The sequence below is a fragment of the Scatophagus argus genome, chromosome 18, assembly GCF_020382885.2.
Source record: "Scatophagus argus isolate fScaArg1 chromosome 18, fScaArg1.pri, whole genome shotgun sequence".
Lineage (NCBI taxonomy): Eukaryota > Metazoa > Chordata > Actinopteri > Scatophagidae > Scatophagus > Scatophagus argus.
This window is the reverse complement of record NC_058510.1, coordinates 6,180,323-6,201,017: the sequence shown is the minus strand read 5'-3', so window position 1 is coordinate 6,201,017 and position 20,695 is coordinate 6,180,323. Positions and strand designations below refer to the sequence as shown.

Genomic DNA, 20,695 nt, shown 5'->3' with positions numbered 1-20,695 from the left:
AGAACATGAAAGTGGGCAGAAAGAACAATACAGGTGACTTCCTGCCTTACAGGCCTCCTGCACACAGCTGAAATCACTTTTTGCATGAATGGCGTTCCACGAAAAAGACTCACAATGGCCAACTAAATCACAATGCAAAAGACAGAAAATTACAAGTAATTTAAATGGCATTCGCATGATAATTGTAGTTGCAAAACATCCAGGGCGAGAGAAAGGGGGATGGGGGGTCATGGATATAACCAGCAGTGATGAACACTCCAAATGGAGGCCTCTACAGAAAACACTACATTCAGTGTCAGCCTCTGTACACCTGGCTCAGTTAGTGTCCTCTCAATGTCAACATGGCCACCCCCACAAGCTGTAGCCCGGCTGCCATAATGACACAATGTACCCATCTGCCCTTCAAACCAGCCCAGCAGCATGAGGCTGACCTGTGTGTGTGTGTGTGTGTGTGTGTCCCATATGCCCTTTTAGCCAGGCGAGCAGCATGAAGCTGACCTCTGACCCTTAGGATTATGGTTCCTCCATGTGCCAGTGAGCAGGGTGATGAGATTGACCTATGTGGGCTGCTGCTGCTGCTGCTGCTGCATGTGTGTGTGTGTGTATGACCAATATCTGACAGTACAGAATGGAACACAAATGAATTACTGCTTGCACTGCTCCCTTTAGGATCCATAAATCAATGTCCCTCTGTTGTAATGAGTCTGTTGTTAAATCTGTTGGTCAAGAAGAATGAAAAGTTTTCTGTCTTAAGTTTACATGCATGTTTAACATTGTGTGTGTGTGTGTGTGTGTTAACACAAGTCCCTCTCCAATGAGTGATCTAATGCAGGTCTGAGGACAGCCAGCCTTCCTGAGCTCTGACATAACCAATCATTGCAAAGCCAGTGTGATCGCCTTGGCAACCCCTGTCACCACATAGTTTATCCAGAGCGCCCTCCAATCAGGGAGCACCACAGCCTCTCCAAGCTCCTCCCAAAGGGGTTGGGGAGGTGGCGCCAGCCGTTGGTGCAGAGCCTGCTGCATGAGCGGATGCTCTAATCTGGATCCAGTGAGAAGAGGGTCACTAATCCCAGATTATGGCTCCCTGGGATTAAGACATGCTGATGCGCAGGTTTGCACTCACCTCCAGTCCCCAGACATCTCAATCTGGCTCTCTGCTCTGAAGCTCAAACCTCACTCAGAGAAGTCTATTAACGTCAAAGCTGTGGCCACAGTGCCGGTGCCTGAAATGAGACGTCTTTTTAAAGGTGTTGGCATGTTGCTGTGAATGATTCAGAGTGCACCAGCTGTCTGGCTCTTTGCTGTGTGATGTTATAGTACAAGTGAGGAGAGTGATTTGTGGAGTGTGGATGTTCTGAATTGTCCATACGCTGAAAGCAGTGGGTTAGCGGAAATGAAAGTTTCTCTCTGTCGGTGCTATCTGCCTGAGCACAAGTGATGGGGACATCAGGGAGGGATGTAAACAAAGCAAAGCAGACACTCCACCTCTACGGGATAGCAAATCACCACGCTGATACTTACTACATGTCATACAGAATACAAACAGCTCAGGCGGACACAAAACTTCATGAAAATGTTGTGCCAATCTGCCTGCCACTCATGAGAAATTCAATCTCCACTGACAGCATTCCTCTAAAGTGCTTTTTCGATACCAGAAGCGCTTTTGAGTGAAGGAAACAAAGCAGAAATCAGAAACTTTCCCCCACAATTCCCTTAGAGTGTGATTTATAAGCGACAGTCTTCAGGATTTAAGCCCCCCCCCCCCCACTAGTTTATCATAAAGCCAAATTATTTCTGCACAGAGAGAGAAATATCAGGAGAGAAAGGTGGAGGACAAAGAGAGGAGGGGAGAAGAAAAATGGTTTCAGGGGGAAGAAATAACTGCTCAAATATTGTTCATTACAATAATTCATACATCACACAGTGACGTGTAAATTAGAGCCTCAGAGTCAACACGAGCACAAATAATTAAGTTGAAATATTAATGACGAAATGTCCTCACAAGTGTGCAGCTCATGATCAATTTGGGGTTAATGAGTCGTTTATCTCTGTCCAATCCCTGCTCTTCCTCCTGCTACTGCCTTGCTGCCGGGGCAATACACATAGAGGGGACCTCCATACAGCGTGGATAAATGTGCAAATGATCCCCTAAACAAAATCAATTTATCCTGCACAGTGTGTCATGGCTGAGGAAATGGGAGACAGTGAACGTGGAGAGCAAGCCACAGCCAAGTGCTTGCGCGGGTACTGAGGGAAGCAACTGAGCCAAAATACTGTCAAAATAAGTCAACGATGGGCAACCATGTGCCACAGAGGGATGAGAGAGTGCAGGTTGTCGATCCAAGAGAAAAAATAATGGCAAGAGGTGATTTCACTGAATAGTTTCCCTGCTCTGTTTGTAGTTTTTGTTATCAGTGAAATTGCTGGGTGTACACTGAAAACCTGCAGACGCTGAGTCGCTCACAGTGTACGGTTCCCCAATTTCTTCTTTTTTTCTTTTCTGATTTTCAAGAGGCTTTCGGGGCCCTACTGGCTCTGACCAAAAGCACAAACTGGCGCGACTAAAGACATCAATCCAGTATATTAACTGTTTTGCTTCCGTTATCTGCCGTGGATCATCTGTCTCCTTGCTGACTCAGTAACTGTGCATGCCTGAGGACTGTATGAGAAGTGTTGCTGTTTGTATGTATGTGACATGACGCCATCTCATACTTATGTCTTTCTCTCTTTTACTTGTTGGGGGACCTTCCTTCTGTTCTGAAGCTGATTAGTCCTGACCTGAGCAACCTAGTGCTGCTATATCCAATCAGCCTAATCACTCAAACTCTTGCCTTCCCCCACCTTCTTTACGCTAATGGGCTTTCCCTGCTCCGGTGACTTAGCACATAAGAGCTTGGGTTGGAGGGGGGGGTCACTACTTCAGGAAAACCCTGTTAAAACTTCTTAACAAGAGCTGATGCTGTCCTTCACTTGGCAGTCAGCTTGGGTATTTATGAAAGAAATAACCAGTGCATCCGTACTTACCCTTATTTACTCATAAGAGAGCTGGATAACCCAGTTGCCAGCGTGCCTTTGTATGAATTTGCATCACCTCCCAAAGGGCAAGCAAATTAATGAATATTCACACTTAATCTATAGCCCACGGCACCCATGCATAATTCATGAGTTGTTGCTGTTTTTGTGGCAGCACGCGCACGTCTCAGTTTTGTCATCGCAAATCATAATTTCATTTTCTCCTCACTTCATTTTCTGCCACGTGCAAGTGAAGGCTGCACTCGTTAAAAGGCATGCAGCAAATCACCGCATGGAACGAGTCTGACTAACGTCTTTAGCACCCCACAGTTTTTAATCTATTGACTAATGCAGAGTCCCGTCCTTAACAGAGAGATTCCCACATCTCACTGCTTACAACAACAGGCCTAATCTAAAATTCTGCCTCTGGTTCTCGCTGGGTTTTCTTGTCAGCGAGGACTCTGTCACCAAGCTGCGGAGGGCTCAGAGCAGCAGCGGTAAAGACATCAGTGAGACAGGTGCCATCTTGAATCATGGCAGTCTGTCGACAAATGCAAACTAGACTTGGACTCCTGATATGGTATGTCGGTATACGCCAAACCCCTTATGTTTCACGATGTCAAAACCCACAATACTTACATGCCTTCACACAAACACACATGCATGATGGAAAACAGACAAGGACCTGATCAGTCATATACCGAATAACTCTGCAGCAAAAAAAATAAATAATAATAAAAAAAAAATCTGAATAGGAAAACAGCGTTCACACTCCATTGTCCAACCCAGAGAAGAGGACCCCTAAAAGGATTCTGTATGAGAGAAGGCGCGAGTGAGGTGACAGTTTAAAAGCTTTCTTTGACACTCAGCGAAATGGGCCTACCTTCTTCCACACAATTGCACCAGCAAGTCAAATTGCATTAGTGATGCACGATGTTTTCACAGGCAGAGGGGGGAAAAAAAAAAATCACAATGGTGATGAAATATGGTGCATTGTATGCTTGGAGGGCATTCCTCTTTTACAGGGAAGTACTGCAGGACTTTGACATAATCTTTCACAACAAAATAAAATCGACACTACAGCAAAAGACTCGACTGAAATTGCCTGCAGAGAAAAAAAAATTTAATCAACCAATTAAATATAATCATGTAGAGAAGCACAGTCTGATTTTGGAGCCCTTTCTTCCTTTTAGTGGTATAATCAAAATGTTCTTCTAACAGTCACTCAAATTTAATCTTCTTTGTAAAACATACACCTACTCTTAACTTCAAAAGTTACATCGTCGTTCTTGGAATAATCTCATGACTGTGAAATAATTTTAAAAAGAAATAATAATAAAAAAAAGTAGCATACTCAGTAACATCCAGGAAAATGAAAAATAATTGCACTACTTTTTGGTCAAACATGAATATTCAGAATCCTTGAGTTTGCTGTGAGAAAATAATTAGTTTATTAGCATTTGTTTATTTGTTCATGCATAAAACCTCTTAATGAGAATGTATTAGCAAGCTCTTGACTCTGGGGAGACAAATTCTCACCGTTAAGAATGCCTTCCATCTTTGGAAAATGTTAGGGGAAAAAAAAAATAGGAGCTTTATTATCCCACGAACGGCCAAATTAACCACACGCGTCTAATGTAGTATGACATGTCCTCAGCAGACCTCAACTGGCAGGATTTGCTCTCCATGCATTGAAACGTAGAGGAGAGGAAAATACCAACTCAGAGTAATTATAACACATACAGTGACTTGACATTTAGGGCACAGTGTAGAGAGGGGAGATAGTTGGCCTTATCAGAAGCTATAATGAAAGGTCAATGGCCTCCTCAGTGTTTACCTCCAATCATGTGGTCTGAAGAAGCTTCTCCAGTCTCTATTGAAAGAGCAGCGGTCTGGCTGGGAGATAACACGGCATTGTTGGCCGCAGGTGAAACAAACAGTAAGTCTGTTTCGTTTTTCTTTTTTCCTTTTTTTTCTTTTTCATTCAATCGAGTTTTGAGACTGCAGCTGCTACAAGGAAAAGATCTGAGCGTTCATTACGGAGTTGGGGAGGGAAGCTCGCAAAAACGTCAAACTGTCCCGTTAATGTTGTAAATAAGTTAAAACATTAGATGGATAAAATTGGAGGGGGGAGCAGAGTGATGCCCTCAGTAGTGAAGATCAGCACTCAGCAATACCACAAATTAATTTATATTGTCCTGTTGTTTTTTCACTCATCTTATGCTGTTGCTGCTCCCTGCTTATGTGAAAAGTGAATAAAGTCTCTCTCTCTCTCTCTCTCTCTCTCTCTCTCTCGTTTTCTGATTTGGTCTCAGTGAGTGGAAGGAAAAAGGTGCATTGATAAATAGGTCAGAGAGCTTTTCCACCCCCCAATGGTTTCAGGCCCAGCTTGGCAAATTGAACATAATTAAGGCCCAAGGCAAAGGTTGCACTTTCCTTGAAATAGCAGGAGGAGTGGTGCAGGAGGTGGCTTGCTACAGGAGGAGACACGCTGCCATGCATGTTCAGTACAGCATGCCTGGGCACAGAGGATCCACAGAGCAGCAGCCGAGAGAGGAGGAGGAGGAGGAGGAGGAGGAGGAGGAGGAGGAGGAGGAGGAGAGCAAGAGAGAGGATGGCAGCCATTACAGAGACTGGAAAACTCTCTGTACATGTCTCTCTCTATCACACAGTTATTTTCCCACACAGTGTTCCCATGCAGCTTCTTCTTTCCTATGACATACATGCACGCACATTAAAGGAGTATTCAGGCATTTTGGGGGATTCGCTTTCCTGTCGAGAGTTAGACGCGGATGTCCGGTGAATATAAAGCCACAGCCAGGAGACAGTTAAACTGTAAACGGAGGGAAACATGTTATGCCTTGTTGGTTTAATCAGTACAAAAAAAAAAAGACAAGTTTATGGGATTAAAATTTGTGAGTGTCGGGCCTCACCTTGCTCAGTCACTCTTGAGCCAAAGACTTTACATTAGGATAAAAGAATCTTTCTGGGGGCTCTGGGAAAGTTTTAGAAATGGAAAACATTTTCTCAAACTTTTAAAGTGGCAGCCTGAAGGGACTGCACTGGACTTTTTTTGTTATAGCAGCAGTTATAGGCCATAGGGGTATACATTCATGGCTGGACTATTTCTTGGCCAGGCTCAAACTTTAGGGTGTCACTGCACCTGGCCAAGAAAAAATCTGACGTGCAGCCCTCAGTTAAACCACAATGTGTTTACATTTCTGTTTTGGTCCAGATTAAACAAAAGAGATATAACATAATACTCGGGGAGCTTCAAACTTTGAACAGAGTCAGTTATGCTGTTTCTCCCTGTTTCCAGTCTTTGTGCTAAACTAAGCTGAGAGGCTGTACCTTCACATTTATTGTACAGACAAGAGAACAATATTGATTTTCTCATCTAACTGTCAGCAAGAACGCAAACAAGGTTAGTTCACAAAATGTTGAATTATTCCGCCACGGCTAAGAGCTGGTGAAAGAGCGGGCTGGCAGTGTATTAACGATCATCCTTCTTTCACACCACAGCATCGTCTCTGTTAATGCAAACTGATGAGAAGCAGGGACTCCCTGCAGGAGCTCTTCATGGCGTTATCTTTAGCTACCACCACCATTAGCTTTCTCATTACCTTTGCCATTAGCTTCCACATTAGCAGAGGGCCCTTGATAACTGCTTGGATGCTTTCTGCATGATGCGAAATGATTGCATGAGGGGACTTACACACAAGAACTCAAGTCTTTTCTTTCCAACAAAGGTTGATTGAATTGTTTGGTGGAACAAGCTAAATGGTGAAATGAAATGTTTTTTTGTTTACGCACAGCAGTTAGGGATACACAAAGCAAAACCATGAAGGACATAATTGTGGTAAAAGATAATAATTCAGGGCAAAAAGCTGCAAAAGTATGCATTAGCCAAGTCTTACCATTAAATATGTCAGGACTATTTAAAATGGCACAGCTTTGTTTTGCACAAATGATGCAAAAGTGGCACTTTAATAACAGTGTATGGAACCCTGAAGTAAAACTGCCTTTGTTGTTTGCAATCATTGTCAGAAAAAACCAAAAAAACCCACATACAAAATAAAAAGACCTTGTACATTAAGCAGAGTATTTTGACTTGACTTAAATTCTTCACATATAGCCTTTTCCTAAAAAGAGCATTGCGAATTATGTCAGCTACTAAAAGGGCAAACTAACAACATCCCACATGCTCAATACGAAATGTCATAGTGAGGATTCTCATTACCACAATGCCGGCTTTTTATTTTTGATTAAATTGTACATTTGAAATGATCTAAGATTGACAAAAGATAATGTGGTTTGCTCAAACTTTTACATTTATGGATTTTTAAAAAATGTTTCTTAATGCTTTGAATCGAACATTTATTGCTGCCGTTTCCATAAATTTATACAGCAAAAGAACTGGGAAATTTTCTCTTCTTTCACATTAATACCAAACATCTTCAGGTATTGTACATGTGACATTCAGCCCATACTGCCTCTTGCAGTTCACCTGCTTACTTCTTAATGTGCAGCAGCATCACACCAGGCACTCTGCACATCACAGACACCCAGTGTGACCGGACGCCATATGGTGAAATATTTGCCATGGCAACACGGCCAGGAGGCTTTAACTCAAACCTTCATCAGAATGTCAAGGAATGTCAGGAAGAAAGAAGGGAGAAGATGACGAGAGGAGGAGGAGAGGGGAAGGAGTGAGGAGATACAGTGGCATTGTTCCTTTAGCACAGCAGGCTCAGCTGGCCTAAACAGTCCCAGTCCCCTCAGTCTCATAAGACTAATGGCGGAAAATCACAACCTGGGGGGTTTGATCCTCTAAAGGGCCTCTGAGACCTGATTAATATGCAGCTTTTTTGTGTGTGAAACACAGACATAAATACATGCTCTGCAATGTGTGTCGCACATGCTCAGATTTACACACAAGCGTATGAACAAAAGCATTCAGAGCGCACACTAGTAAGCATGTAGTTACAATATCAGCGGCTGGGACGCACAAAGCCATGCACGTATATGCCGCGGTAACACACACACACACACACACACACACACACACTATGAATCACTTGCAAAGGAAGTAAAAGCTATAAAAATATCCAGCTGATTGCTCCCTGACTTCACCGTCAGAGGAGGAAAACCAGACAGGTACTATTTCCCTGCCCTGCGTGGTATATCTGAATGTGCTGTGCAGGCATTTTCACCATCTCTGTTCCCTATGTATGGCTTCCCCTCCCCCCACCCTCTCCATCAAACTGTATCCTCCTCACCCACACAGCAGGCTCCCCTCCCCCACACTGCTCTCACCACCCCCTGGGAGGACGGAGCAACTAGAGAGAAATTAATTGAAATCTAAACCCAGATGCAGGATTATCTAAGTAGGTGAATTCCAGTTGTCACATAATCAGGGCTAGCGTACTATTTGACTTTCATCAAACGGGGCTGACTGAAACAGCGACCAAGGATAATGACAGGGGAGGAAATAAAAAAAAAAAGGCCAGCTGCTGTGCCCCCTCCCCACCCTCCACCCCTCTCTTTCTCTACATCCCCCCATCTCCTCAGCATCTCTATCCATCCCTGCCTCCTAACCTCAGACCTACACTGGGATCTTTCCTGCGGCCGACACGCCATCGGTAGCAGATCTCAGCGAGGGTAAAATCACAAAATATTGCCGTCATATTTTGTGACCTCCTTCCCTCCATATACGCACATCTGACATGGAGACAGATAACCAGCAGTAGCAAACACCTGCTGGAAATTTATCTCTCTTCATCACTGCCATGCTCCCACCGCTGGAAATATTTTATCACACGCAAGCACATACATTCATTAACTGTACAAGTGTTGCCGAATTATATCCTTTCCCAACCGCTGCAAACGCGCTGTGGTATTTGGCTTTAAGACGACGGAGGATGAAATGGTGAAGTAAAGTGGGTCAAGCGGCACGACGCTCTGATGAAGCATGACTTGCCGCAAAAAAATGAGAGCATGTCAGAAGATTTTTCTTTCGCTTTGAGAGGAAGATGTAGATGGGGGAAGGCGATGCCCAAGACTCACCGCGCTATCAAGCAAAGGCTCTTGATCTATTTTGAACAACGAAAACGTCCTCAGTTCAATCTTCCATTATATTCCCTTCTTTTTACAGATATTACAAACAAAAAACGATTCTACTTAGTATACACTCAAAAAACATACATGCAGGGAAAAGCCATAACCTTAAGTTCCCTTATTTAACCTAAGCAGTATGTAATGCAGTTAAGAAATAAAACTGCTGATGAATGTCAATACAGTAAAACACAGTTGTAATAATAATAAAATATGTTGGAAAACACTGTACATTAATAAACATTTAAAATTTCCTCATATCTGCTTACATCAACAACGTAGTGTGCAGTAAACCATTAATATTAAATGTTTGCATGCCGCTAATAAATGCTAACAGGGAGGGCGCTTAGTGCCACCCTCTTTACATTTACCAGAGAAAACATAAAGACGGTTGCTGCTTTTGCGGAATAAAAATGCTACAGATAATTTAAAATGCTATCATTAAAATGAATACTGCATCCCCTGGCCTCCCTTTATTTCTAAATATCCATATAACTCAAGCCGAGAGAACAGATTGCCATTTTTCAAGGTGATTTTTAGTGTTTAAATTGGTGCTACAGTTGGAATGCAATACTGCTGCTACCAGCAATAAAAACCATTACATTTCTTTAGGATTCATCTGTGTGTGTGTGTGTGTGTGTGTGTGAGAGAGAGAGAGAGAGAGAGAGAGAGAGAGAGAGAGAGACGTGTGTTTACATGTGCATGTGGGCAGCAGCAGCAGCATAGCAGAGAAAGCTGCCAGCTACCCAGATGATAATATAGCTTGGGCGTATGCCCAGTGAGATTGACCTCAGCCTGTTGGCTTGCAATGTCATTTACCACCTGCCCCACACACACACACACACGCACACACACACAGTACTGTCCTATCTCTGCCTCCAGTTCCACCTTTACACCTCTCTGTATCTCTACAAACACACACACACACACACACATACATCTACATATCTCCTGGTAGTGGGAGTGACTGTGCATGCTAGAGAGCACCTGTGTGAGTTTGTGATGAGCTAATACATGTTCAACAAGTGTGTGTGTGTGTGTGTGTGGCATGATACAAAGTAATAATAATAAGAAAAGAGTGGATGAAATTGTTGTGGACTGAAGATAGTGTTTCTGTCTTACGTTTCTGAGAACAGAGGGCACAGAGAGAAAAAAAAACATAAACACACACACACACACACACACACACACACACACACGAGCATGCGCTCAGATTCAGACTCTTGCACAGAGCTGTGTGGTGAAGGCATGCGGAGCACGGTACCTGGACAGATGGCAGGTAGTCATCCTGTTGGACCTGCCATCACAGTGCTGCCCGAGAGGAAGAGGAGAACAGAAACAGTTTCTTCTTTAACAGTTTTCTCTTCTCTTTCTCTCTCTCTCTCTCTCACACACACACACAAAAACACACATACACACACACACATACCTAAGATCTGTTTCTACAATAAAAGTACAGCATATGGACCCTGACACAAGCATGTGTGCACATTCTTGTCTGTGTTAAATGATTGCATAAATAGAACGAAGCCAGAAAATGGAAACCAAGCATGTTTATGTGAACACTCGCAGCACAGCTACTGTACCATTTCACAGCCTGAAATAACACTGACTGACGCATAAAGAGAAAAACAGAAAGAAAGAAAAAGAAGACGCTACCCAAAACAGCGTTGTTTACACACACACAAGCAGCTGTAGTTTCATTTTATTTATTGTCACAGATGAATCATGGTGCAAATCCAGCAAACGCGGTTTGGTTTATTAGTATCAGCTTGAACTCTGACACCTGGATTCATTTCATCCGACTTAATTACGATTGATTTTTGTTCAGTCAAATGCTTTACTGTGAGATGGACAACAGGCTGTGGTTGTGGCACGAAGGCTGCAGTGTGTCTGTCACTTCCTGGTATATAAATAAATAAATAAACAAACCTGCCTGTGACTCTGATGCTCTCCATTACAGGGAGGAGCGATGGACAGAGTGGCTAACAGACTACCAAAACCCACTAGTCCAGCCTAAATCACATTTCAAAGCATAGAGGAGTCTATTACAGGAAATTAGAAAGGTCTTGGATCACAACGAGCCAATCCTTCAATTTTATTGAGTCTCCTCAGTAGCCCTTGGTGTATTGTGTATACTTGTCAATAGCAATCTGTCTACGTGTGTTGTGTTGACAAACACCACTGAGCTTGTATGTACAGCTCACAAGCATGCACATGTGTGTAAATGCACACGCACGCCGGTTAAATTTGTCTCCTTGATCCTACCCTTGAGAACAATAGGACAAAAACGTATGCAGTCGTTTTCTGGTTCGTGGTGCCCTTCAAAGGAGAATTGGCTATGCACTGAGGATGTTCTAAATTCAAAGCATAAACATGAAGCATTTCTTTACCATGCATGGCGTACTATTTTAATGTGCCATTTTGAAGACATAAAATGATGACAGTAACAAAGAGAGAACACCTGAAATTGACAGTCGTGTTAGAGAGGCAGAAAACTAGAGGGCAGACTGAGCGAGGTAATGCTGACGTTATGTAAATGCTGAGAGGACATACGAGCCTCTGCTGTTAGTATTATCTACCCTGAGTGAAGTCGAGGGAATTGGTTGTATACTTTCTGTCAGTTACTGCTACTTTCATTTGCCACATGTCCTATAAAAGTAGAAATAATGCTGAAGAAATGGTGCTCACACCCAAACAGTCTGTGATTTAAATGCAAACACAAACATAATTTTTCTCCACAAGCTCTGGCTTCAATCTGAGGATATGCAGGCGAAAACATCACACATTCCTAACCTTCCTCCCTGTGTTTCCACTCCAGTCTTTAGGCTTCAGACCATCCATCCCCCAGTCCACACTCCCTCCGCTGTCTGTCTGCGCCTGCAGAGAGCTACTGCTCACAATCCACGTGCATCGTGTCAGATCATTCTGTGGTGGCAAATCAATAATGCAGCTGTAAATTTCATTTAAATAAACATTAGTGGCCTTCTTAATTAATTAAACCTCGTCTGCGATTTATCAGTGTCAGGAGCGCTAACTCCTCTGATGTCGGTATGAATATTCCTTTTCAGAAAATGAGGCACTTGCACGATTAGCACTTATTGTGGCATTAGCTTCTTCCTACTGCCTAAGCTGCTGCCTGAATTTGTGCAGAGTTTATCAAGAGTGCGCCAGATTAAAATCATTTACTGTGCAGGGGGAGGACAACGAGAGGCCATAAAATGAATGTGGGGGAGCATCGTGAAAAATAGCGGAGGGAATATCTAATGAATCTAATCTACATACAAGCAACCCGATCAAATGCTTGAGCAATTTCAAAAGCCATATATCAAACAGTACATGACATTAACATCGAATCAATATCTGAGAGGTCCACACCCATAATGCAATAATGCTGAGCGTTAATAACCAGCGGGCATGTGAGAGATAAATAACAAGGAGATGTATAAAACAACACTATCATAACACGAGATGAGTGTTTGACCCGTCCTTGTCAGCGTACAGACAGCTGCTCATGACCCAATTCCACACAGATACATAATTCAGTGGCAAGCTATACCACGTACCAAACTACTATAAAAATATTCATCAAAACAAGTTAGCGAATCTATTTCAGCAGACTCATTTAGGATCTCTTCGTTTCGACATCACAACTGCTTCATTAGATGGGAGAACAACTCATAAAGGCTTCACTGACCTCAATAAGTCAAGCTGATCAACGCATTGCCCAAGCTGATAAGTTTAAAAGATTCAAGATGGTATAAAAAGGCTTGACTCATTACCCATGAAACTGAAATCAGACTGACAGCATTTCAGCTAATACAGAAAGGAGTGTAACAGCACCTTGACAGTCAAAATGTGTGCGGAGGCAAAATTTCCCCTGCAACATATACATCAAAGCAGTAAAGAACAACAAATTTGGTGAAATTTATCTGGTAATTAAAAGAGAAAACGAATAAAACATTTCCGACCGTACATCACTCACATCTCTTTTTCCCTTCTCCACTTTGGAGTAAACCAAAACATAACATAAAGAAACAAAACGCAGTTAGTTTGTCTGTAGCTGATAAAACTGCAATTAAATATCAATCCAGAACAGCAAATGAGCACGGATTGTTGGAGAACAGTGTGGCCACGACACAAATCCACGCTGACCTGAAAACGCCTGCTTTTGGGCGCAACATCCAACAAGGCCTGCGCACACCGCATCCATTAGATCAAAATCATTCACAGTTCGCACATGATTTTCATGGGGCACTAGGAAGTACGCAGTCTCTGCCACAACAAAGGAAGTTTCAACCAGTTACGCTGAACTATATCTAGACAAGGAAACTGTGTGCCAAATAAACACATAAACTGGGATCACGTTTGTTGAAACACTTGCACCAACAGGCTACATCTGCTCCACAGAATAAAGCAAACCCAGTTCACTCATTTTCCAGTGAAAACCAGGTTACAGTACAGAGCCAAAAACTGATTAAAGCTCAAGGTATGAAGGAGACAGAATAAGGAAAGTGGAAATCACCCCCATCCCTTATTTGGGACACCTGAAATAGGCCAGAGGCTGATTTCCTCCTATCAGAGGAGCCCTGGGAAGCCTGAGAGACTGGAGGGAAAAGAGAAAAAGGAGGAGGTGGAGGGATAATGGTGGCGGTGGGGGGATTCAGCGGGGCCTTAAGTGTGCTATCATAGGCGTCTCTTGTGCCTGCCTGCTTTATTTGCAGTAGTCAGGTTAATGAGTCCACCAGCCCACTTGATGTTGAGAGGCCTGCCACAAAGAGTTGCCTCATTAGAGCTAGCCTGGCACGCTGCTCTGAGACAAAGGGACATTCATGCTACTGAATGCCTTTACGCTCCTCAATGCTGCCAGCCTGCGAGGGCCAACGCCATGGCAGAGCCCCCTGCACACGTCCTGGCGCCCGGCCAGCAACATCACGACCCTCAGCCTGGCTGGCTGGACCAGCAGTGTGCAGTGTCGGGGCGAAGGAGGACCAGCCGCAGCCTGCTGTGTGTTTGTGCGTGTGTGTGTTTTAAAGAGACGAGCAAAAGTGGCTGCAGGAAGCCGGCTGACACGCTGCATTATCGATGACTGCGATTGGTTCTCCGGCTCTCAGGATGCGTGTGACCGAGCCATTTCCCCCGCTTTCCTCCTCGCTTTATTTTTGCATTCCCCTTGCTTCAAGTCAGCATTCGCTTTTTTTACCCAAGCAACTCACAGCTAGCAAGGCTACAACTGGAGTACATTCACAAATCATTTTAAAAGAGACAGACGCTGTCCTGACTGTAAGCATCTGTAACTGATAAGACACAAATGAATGAAGTGCAGTAGTCACAACGCGAGGACGATTCCTGCCTGTGATACAAGCTGCTTTATCAGCCAAGGAGCAGATCTAACCAATTTAAGAGCCACTGCAAGGTATTCAAATGTCACTGCTTTGTGTAATTTCATGCTTCACAACTAGAGGCTGCAAGAAAACAATACTGTCACCATAAAGTCTTTAAACAACGTAAATTTTAGAGGAAAACTCAATGAGGGAAAATAATATTCTAATAAAACCATTCACACTACAAAGCCAGTGTGTCTTGCGCACAATACATAAATATAACCATAAAACAAATACTATGACACACAACATATCTCACAACGTGCATTTCAAATCTCATAGTTAACCCTTACAAAATCACTTCTATGCCTTCATGATTGATGTGCTGGCATAGATCCAGTTCACCATTTCCATGCAAGAAAAAAAGAAAAAACGAAAGTCAGTCGATTTCTCTCAAGGCTCGGGGTCAGGAGTTAAATATTTTCTGCATAGGCAATCCGCTCTTTCCGCTACACTATTTATAGCGCAGGCAGAAACAGCTGAGCTGACTGCAGTGATGTCACTTGCGCTGATGGAATGCTTTGTTCCACAGCGTGTGCGCATGCCACCTGAGTGCTGTGCGAGCTGCGAGGGGAAGCTCGAAGCGGGAGCCAAGATGGCTGACAGTTGCCCCATTTTTCAAGTGTATATATATAACAAAAAAATAAAATGAAAATAAAAAAAAAGCAACCCCATCACTATCTCGGTGAACCAGACTGTCCACGGTCCCGAATGCAGTCCGCAGCCTTATGGAGGCATGCACTCCTCTGTCATGCCTCTGTGTCTTAATGTCATGAAAGGTGTCGGCGTTTGTGGCTGCCATTAGGAGCCGAGCGCTCGCGCCAAAGCAGGGTGACATCGGGGTAACCACAAACTGCAGTGTCTTTAAGTGTTTAACCGTTTGCTACTCCGTGCATAACGTGCGTGCCGCTGAGGCGCTGAAGTACTATACCCACATATATTTTTAGTAAGCCTTTGGGCTTCTTTCAGTGTCCCTAAAAGAGCACGGTTGCCTGGCAACCATTATTGTTGCCATGGAGATTCATGTGTTGGCAGCTGCTGCAATCAGCATTAACTCAAGGCACATATTCTCATTCCGATAGTCAGGCGATGGAAGGCAACTAGGACACACAGTCAGAGAGGGATAGTAATCAGTGTGAAACATATGCTCATCCATTACTCGCTGCATTAATACAATTATATCAAAAGAAATTTATGGCTGTGCTTTGGTGCAATGATCACATTGCAGGCAGAGGCATAAAATTCCACCTCATAACAGATCCCCACTTTCATTTAATAAATGGCAGCAGGCTGTAACACAATGGAAAACAATGCCATTTAGCCTCTGACAAAAACCTGTTAAAAAATGTCTCTATTTAGATTCACATTAGAGAATTTCTTTCTGTTTTTCTTTTGAAGGCACCAAGGTGAAAAGATGTATGCACACTGCTTTGGTAAATGTTAATAAGACAATAATGTGCCTGCTGTGAAATGAGCAAGCATTTACAAGCGGTTGTTATTATTTACATATTAAATCATTTCATGAGGAACCTTATTGCTCAGTGAACCATAGACCATCTGAGAGACAGCAGGGGTTATGGTTAGTGATAAATTTCAGACTAAATTCAATATTTTCAGGAGCTCTTTGTCATCCACTGCTGTTTCATTTCGCCCTTTTAGGGGATAAGCGATATTTACCTCTTCCCCCTCTTCATATGGCTACGCGCTCATGCCCGCTGGAACGACTGCAACCCTGTTGAGCGTAGACACGCGCAGAAATCATAATAGCAGTTATTTCCTCTCTGGGTTTTTTCCAGGGCCCGGCTCTCTCCGTCACTTTGCTGTTGACATCACAGCGCTGTGTGGGGATAAAGAGGCAGAGAAAAACAATAACAGACCCATTGACCCTCATTTCACAAACCTTGGGGGTATGGGAGAAATCCACTTACAAGCCAGGAACAGACCTGCTGATTGGGCCTCAACAGGCTTTCTATTAGGGGACAGTGGAAGTGCAGCGGAAGGTCCTGACTGCTGCCATTTCTGAACGAGGACGCTCCTCCGACTGATAGCCCAGATTTACATCTAACGACTTGTGCACCTTGGGTGAGACGGTCTGGCTGAACTGTATCTCGAATCTGAGAGACAATTGGACAAGCATGTGATGCAGTCACTGAACTACATATCAATCCACATGGAGCCTTGTAAAAATCAGCGATCTGATCATATCACTCCTGCTGCACCTATTTAAATAAAAAAAAGACTGCTGCTGAGCAACGCGAGGTGGCCACACTGGAATAATGATTTTGAAAAATGATTTTAAAAAGTGTGAGCACCTCTGTTCAGAAAAATAATAAATTCAATTCTTTTCTTCTTTTTGCAACAAAGAGAAAGAGAGAAATGTTCACTACATTTAAAGAGACACAGCGCTGTTAACACACACCTTTTTGCAACAAATTAAGCTTAAGCTGCTCATCTTACTTTCATATCAAAGCCAGAGGTTTCCCTTCCAGCACACCAACCCTTTGACCATGTACTTCACTAAAAAAATAAAACCCACGTTAATGGTTCTCTAAATTCCTCTTCTCTTACACCTTTAATTGCCCTAGACAAGAGAAACACGGTTTCGGGAGTCAGGTGTGATAATCTTCTGGCATAAGCATTAGAATGGAGGCTCACCTTGCTTTCTCTGGATGCTGCTGGTTGACATTTAACATCACAGAGAGAGGGGAGGTGGAGAGCCAGGTGCCCTACATGCACATTTGACCCCCTGCTAATGTCAGAGGGGGGAAGGTCCCACACACTCACCCTCACTTCACTCACACAAAACACTACAAGGGCGCACAGTGCAAAATATCTGTCTCAGTAATTACAGACAGGACTCAGTTACCTGTTATGTATGTTTATGTAGTGGGAGGCACCATTCATCCAAGATATAATTCTTCTCATGGACTGAAATTCAACTTAAGGTTTCACCTGTGATATTTGTGATATTTGATATTGTACGGCAATAGGAAAACTTAAGGCTTCCGGTAACCATAAATTGCTTTCCACAAGGAAACTTCCTCTGATGTCGTTTAAATGTATCTAAACAAAGTACAAACCGCCTACGCACAGTTTCATCTAAAGAGGACAGGTTTCTTTTTATGCACCTCCTCTCTAATATATCCATCTGTGAAATCACAGGTGTTATGAAATGATTTGAGTTAATTCAACAGCAATGAAGGCAAAGCTCTGAAAAGCTGATTTTTTTTCTTCTTCTTTTCTATACCGAGCGAAAAGCTCAGTGCCTGTAAAGGAAGACGCACACTTTGGAGGACACTACAAACACAGCCAGCAGGCCTGTAACCCAGTGCAGCTGACCTGGTTCTGCTTGCACGCAACCATGAAATAACAACTGCTGTTTGGTGTTTGATGTTAGCTTGGGGAGCGTACCGTCCCCACTCGGGCTAAGTAGGCACACGTCACAGTCAGGATTTGTTTGGAAAAAAAAAGAAAAAAAGAAAAGAAAATTTGCAATGAGGTCATGTCCTCATGTCCTGAAACAAAAAGGGATCTACTGGATTATTCTCTGATTCTGAAGTCTATAAATTGCAGGTCAGGACTGGTGCCACATAAAACATCGTAACACACATTTTCAAAAATTTTTTTCCCATGATAAAATGCCTTAAAAAGACAGCTGAACGTGTAGAGACGTATTTGTGGAAAAGGAGGCATGACAGCTTTCATATACAACAACATGTGACTGATATTGTAGTGACTGTACGGTTTCCATGAAGATGATTCACTTGCTTTGTTATATATGAAAATTGTGTTTGGAGTGAAACACAAGCATTGTGGAGTTTTTGTATATCATTTTTTACAGACTGATGTTTGGACGTTTGAAATTGATTTGTGCGTCCAAAAGCAATTTTCACCCAGCAACAAAAACGTCAATACAAACAGGGTGAATGCCTTGTGTTTTTAAATGAATTTAATTATTTTTAAGAATAAATATCGATACACGTGTTCAGCATACGGTAGATAATACATGCAAAAAGGTTCTTCTGGTCAAGATGCTAATTATATCTGGACATAACTGATAATTTAAGCAACATGTTCACCAAATACTGCAGATATTTCTACTCAAACTGTGTAAATAACACAGTATGGCCCCTCTTCCTTCTGTGGCACTGCAGGTATGTTTGTCTGTCTGTGATGCTCATGTAGCATCTTTTGATTTCAGCCAGGAAACCAAAACATATGACCTTTTCCAGGTTCTATTCAGGGCTGTAGAGACTGCTTTAACCCAAACTGACTACAAGCTTAGGGAAATTCAAAAATAACTGCAAATGCACCAGGAATTTGTTAAAATAATAACAGCAGTGCCAGTATTGCCAGTATTTTCAAGTTGCCGCCTCACTGTTATCAGCATACATATTTTTTGCACACATGAAGGCAAAAACACTCATCATAATCAAACTTTGGTTCAAAACAACTCGCCATTAATCCTTAAAATCAAACTATGATTAAACAAAAAAAAAAAAAAAAATTAGAAAAAAATTCAAGCACATTAATTATCACATGACTTTATACAACTGTGTCACAATTACATTTTTTACTCATTACTGATGTGCAGGAAAAAAAACAAACAAGACAAAACAGATCAACATATCAAACCAGTTTTGTTGTACATTTTATGGAGAATATTGTAGCACAAAGAGCAACATCGTCCAGACTGTATGAGGATTGGGGGGTGGGGGGGGAGGCCTGATGCATGATGCAAAATAATAAGGGGGGAGCTGATGGAAAGACTTCGATTATTAAAGCGTCTGGTTGCTCCAAACTGATGCAACAACAACATTTGCTGCTGCAGAGCACAGAGCCTGCAGCAGCCTGGACACATTTTCCTACAGACAGACACATTTACGTTTCGATTTGGTTTCCAATTCGTTACACTGCTTCTCCAAAGGACTAACAGCGATGCTTATTAGGCAGCTTTAACGCACACACGTTACGTTTCAAATGAAATTATGGCAGGTTATTTCGCCCGGCGCTAAATGGCATTTGATCTCGAGTGAAATTGTTTCTTTTCGTTGAGTAAAATTTTCTAGTGCGCTTCGTATGGCCAAGCTGCTGAGGGGAAGCAGGGCCTGCTTTGGGGATTTCTCGTCGACAAATCACTACATGGCTTCGGTCGAAAATGCACCAAGAAACAAATAGCATTTCGATGGTTGGAGTTTTGCACCAGTTCACATGGACTCCGTGTGAAGGAAGCTGTGAATACGAGGGCGTTTCGATCCTGCAGCCTGCGTGTGTTTTGATGTAAACCAGTGGTATTCACTATGATAATGCGCTGCCACTGACTAGGCCTACATCATTCTGTGCAAATTTCGCTCGGTTCAGTGCCGCGCAGGCGGTTGTACCCTCCTTTTTGTCCGTTGAGTCCTCAGGTGTGGAGAACAACGCGTCACCGTGCGACAGAAATCCTATTCCGGAGATGTTGAACGCATATCCCAACAGTAGAGTGAAACAGATGGACGGTGTACCGTTTAATATTAAGTCCAAATCCAGTCTTACTTGGCCGCGTGTTTCCATCCGCTGGCTGTCTGCTGCACAGAGCCCCAACTTCCTCTATAAGGCTGCAACTTTTACAAACTTTCACCTCTGTCCAAATGATGGAATTTGCATCTGCAGCCGCTAGTTATTTCTTTTTTTTCTCCCTCACTTCTTTTCCCCCCTTCACGCCACCCCTTTTACCCCCACCCCCCATTTTTCTTTTTAAACAGGGGGCCCAGTGACTGGCTCTTGATTTATAAATGTTTATATGTTTTGAAGTGCGGGACAAAAGGGACTGGCCTGTGACCCCTAGGAGCCCCGACCTTGTGCAGGTTCATTGTGAGGCGCTGGGAAAGGGGCTTTGGGACGGAGACCCCAGGCCACTGACCCACACACATCCCAGAAGCCCTGCCATTCATGTGCGCACCGCTGCATGTCGCCCCGCAGCTTCCATTGTTTCAGCGGGAACAATAGCTTTTACCCCCCTCTCTGCCGGAGAGAAAGCAGCTTTCAAACTTCCTTCTAAACGTAGCCTGATGCAAGCCCCGGCAGACTTTCTCTATAACCCTTTAAATAAAGAATAAAAATGTTGACAAAACGTTAACGCTGTTAGTGGTATGTTCACCCATGTTGCATCACACGCCATTGTTGCATCATCGCACTGACTG

General features: G+C 43.2%; 1 protein-coding gene across 9 annotated transcripts in view; it reads right to left on the bottom strand.

Annotated features, from left to right (window-relative positions):
• The window catches only part of LOC124049557, a 119,340-nt gene that overhangs the window by 40,423 nt on the left and 58,222 nt on the right, over positions 1 to 20,695 (bottom strand). For 7 of the 9 annotated variants that reach the window (XR_006841429.1, XM_046371333.1, XM_046371329.1 and 4 more), the window contains 2 exons: positions 16,442 to 16,627; positions 16,191 to 16,350 (listed from right to left, as the gene is read on the bottom strand). Coding sequence is in view for 8 of the 9 variants with exons in the window: in XM_046371333.1 (XP_046227289.1) it covers positions 16,204 to 16,350; positions 16,442 to 16,627 (333 nt within the window). In the remaining variant the exon portion in view is untranslated. Of the gene's footprint in view, positions 1 to 11,503; positions 12,058 to 16,190; positions 16,351 to 16,441; positions 16,628 to 20,695 lie in introns of those variants that run through there. The other 2 variants (XM_046371331.1, XM_046371334.1) reach the window with 2 other exon arrangements.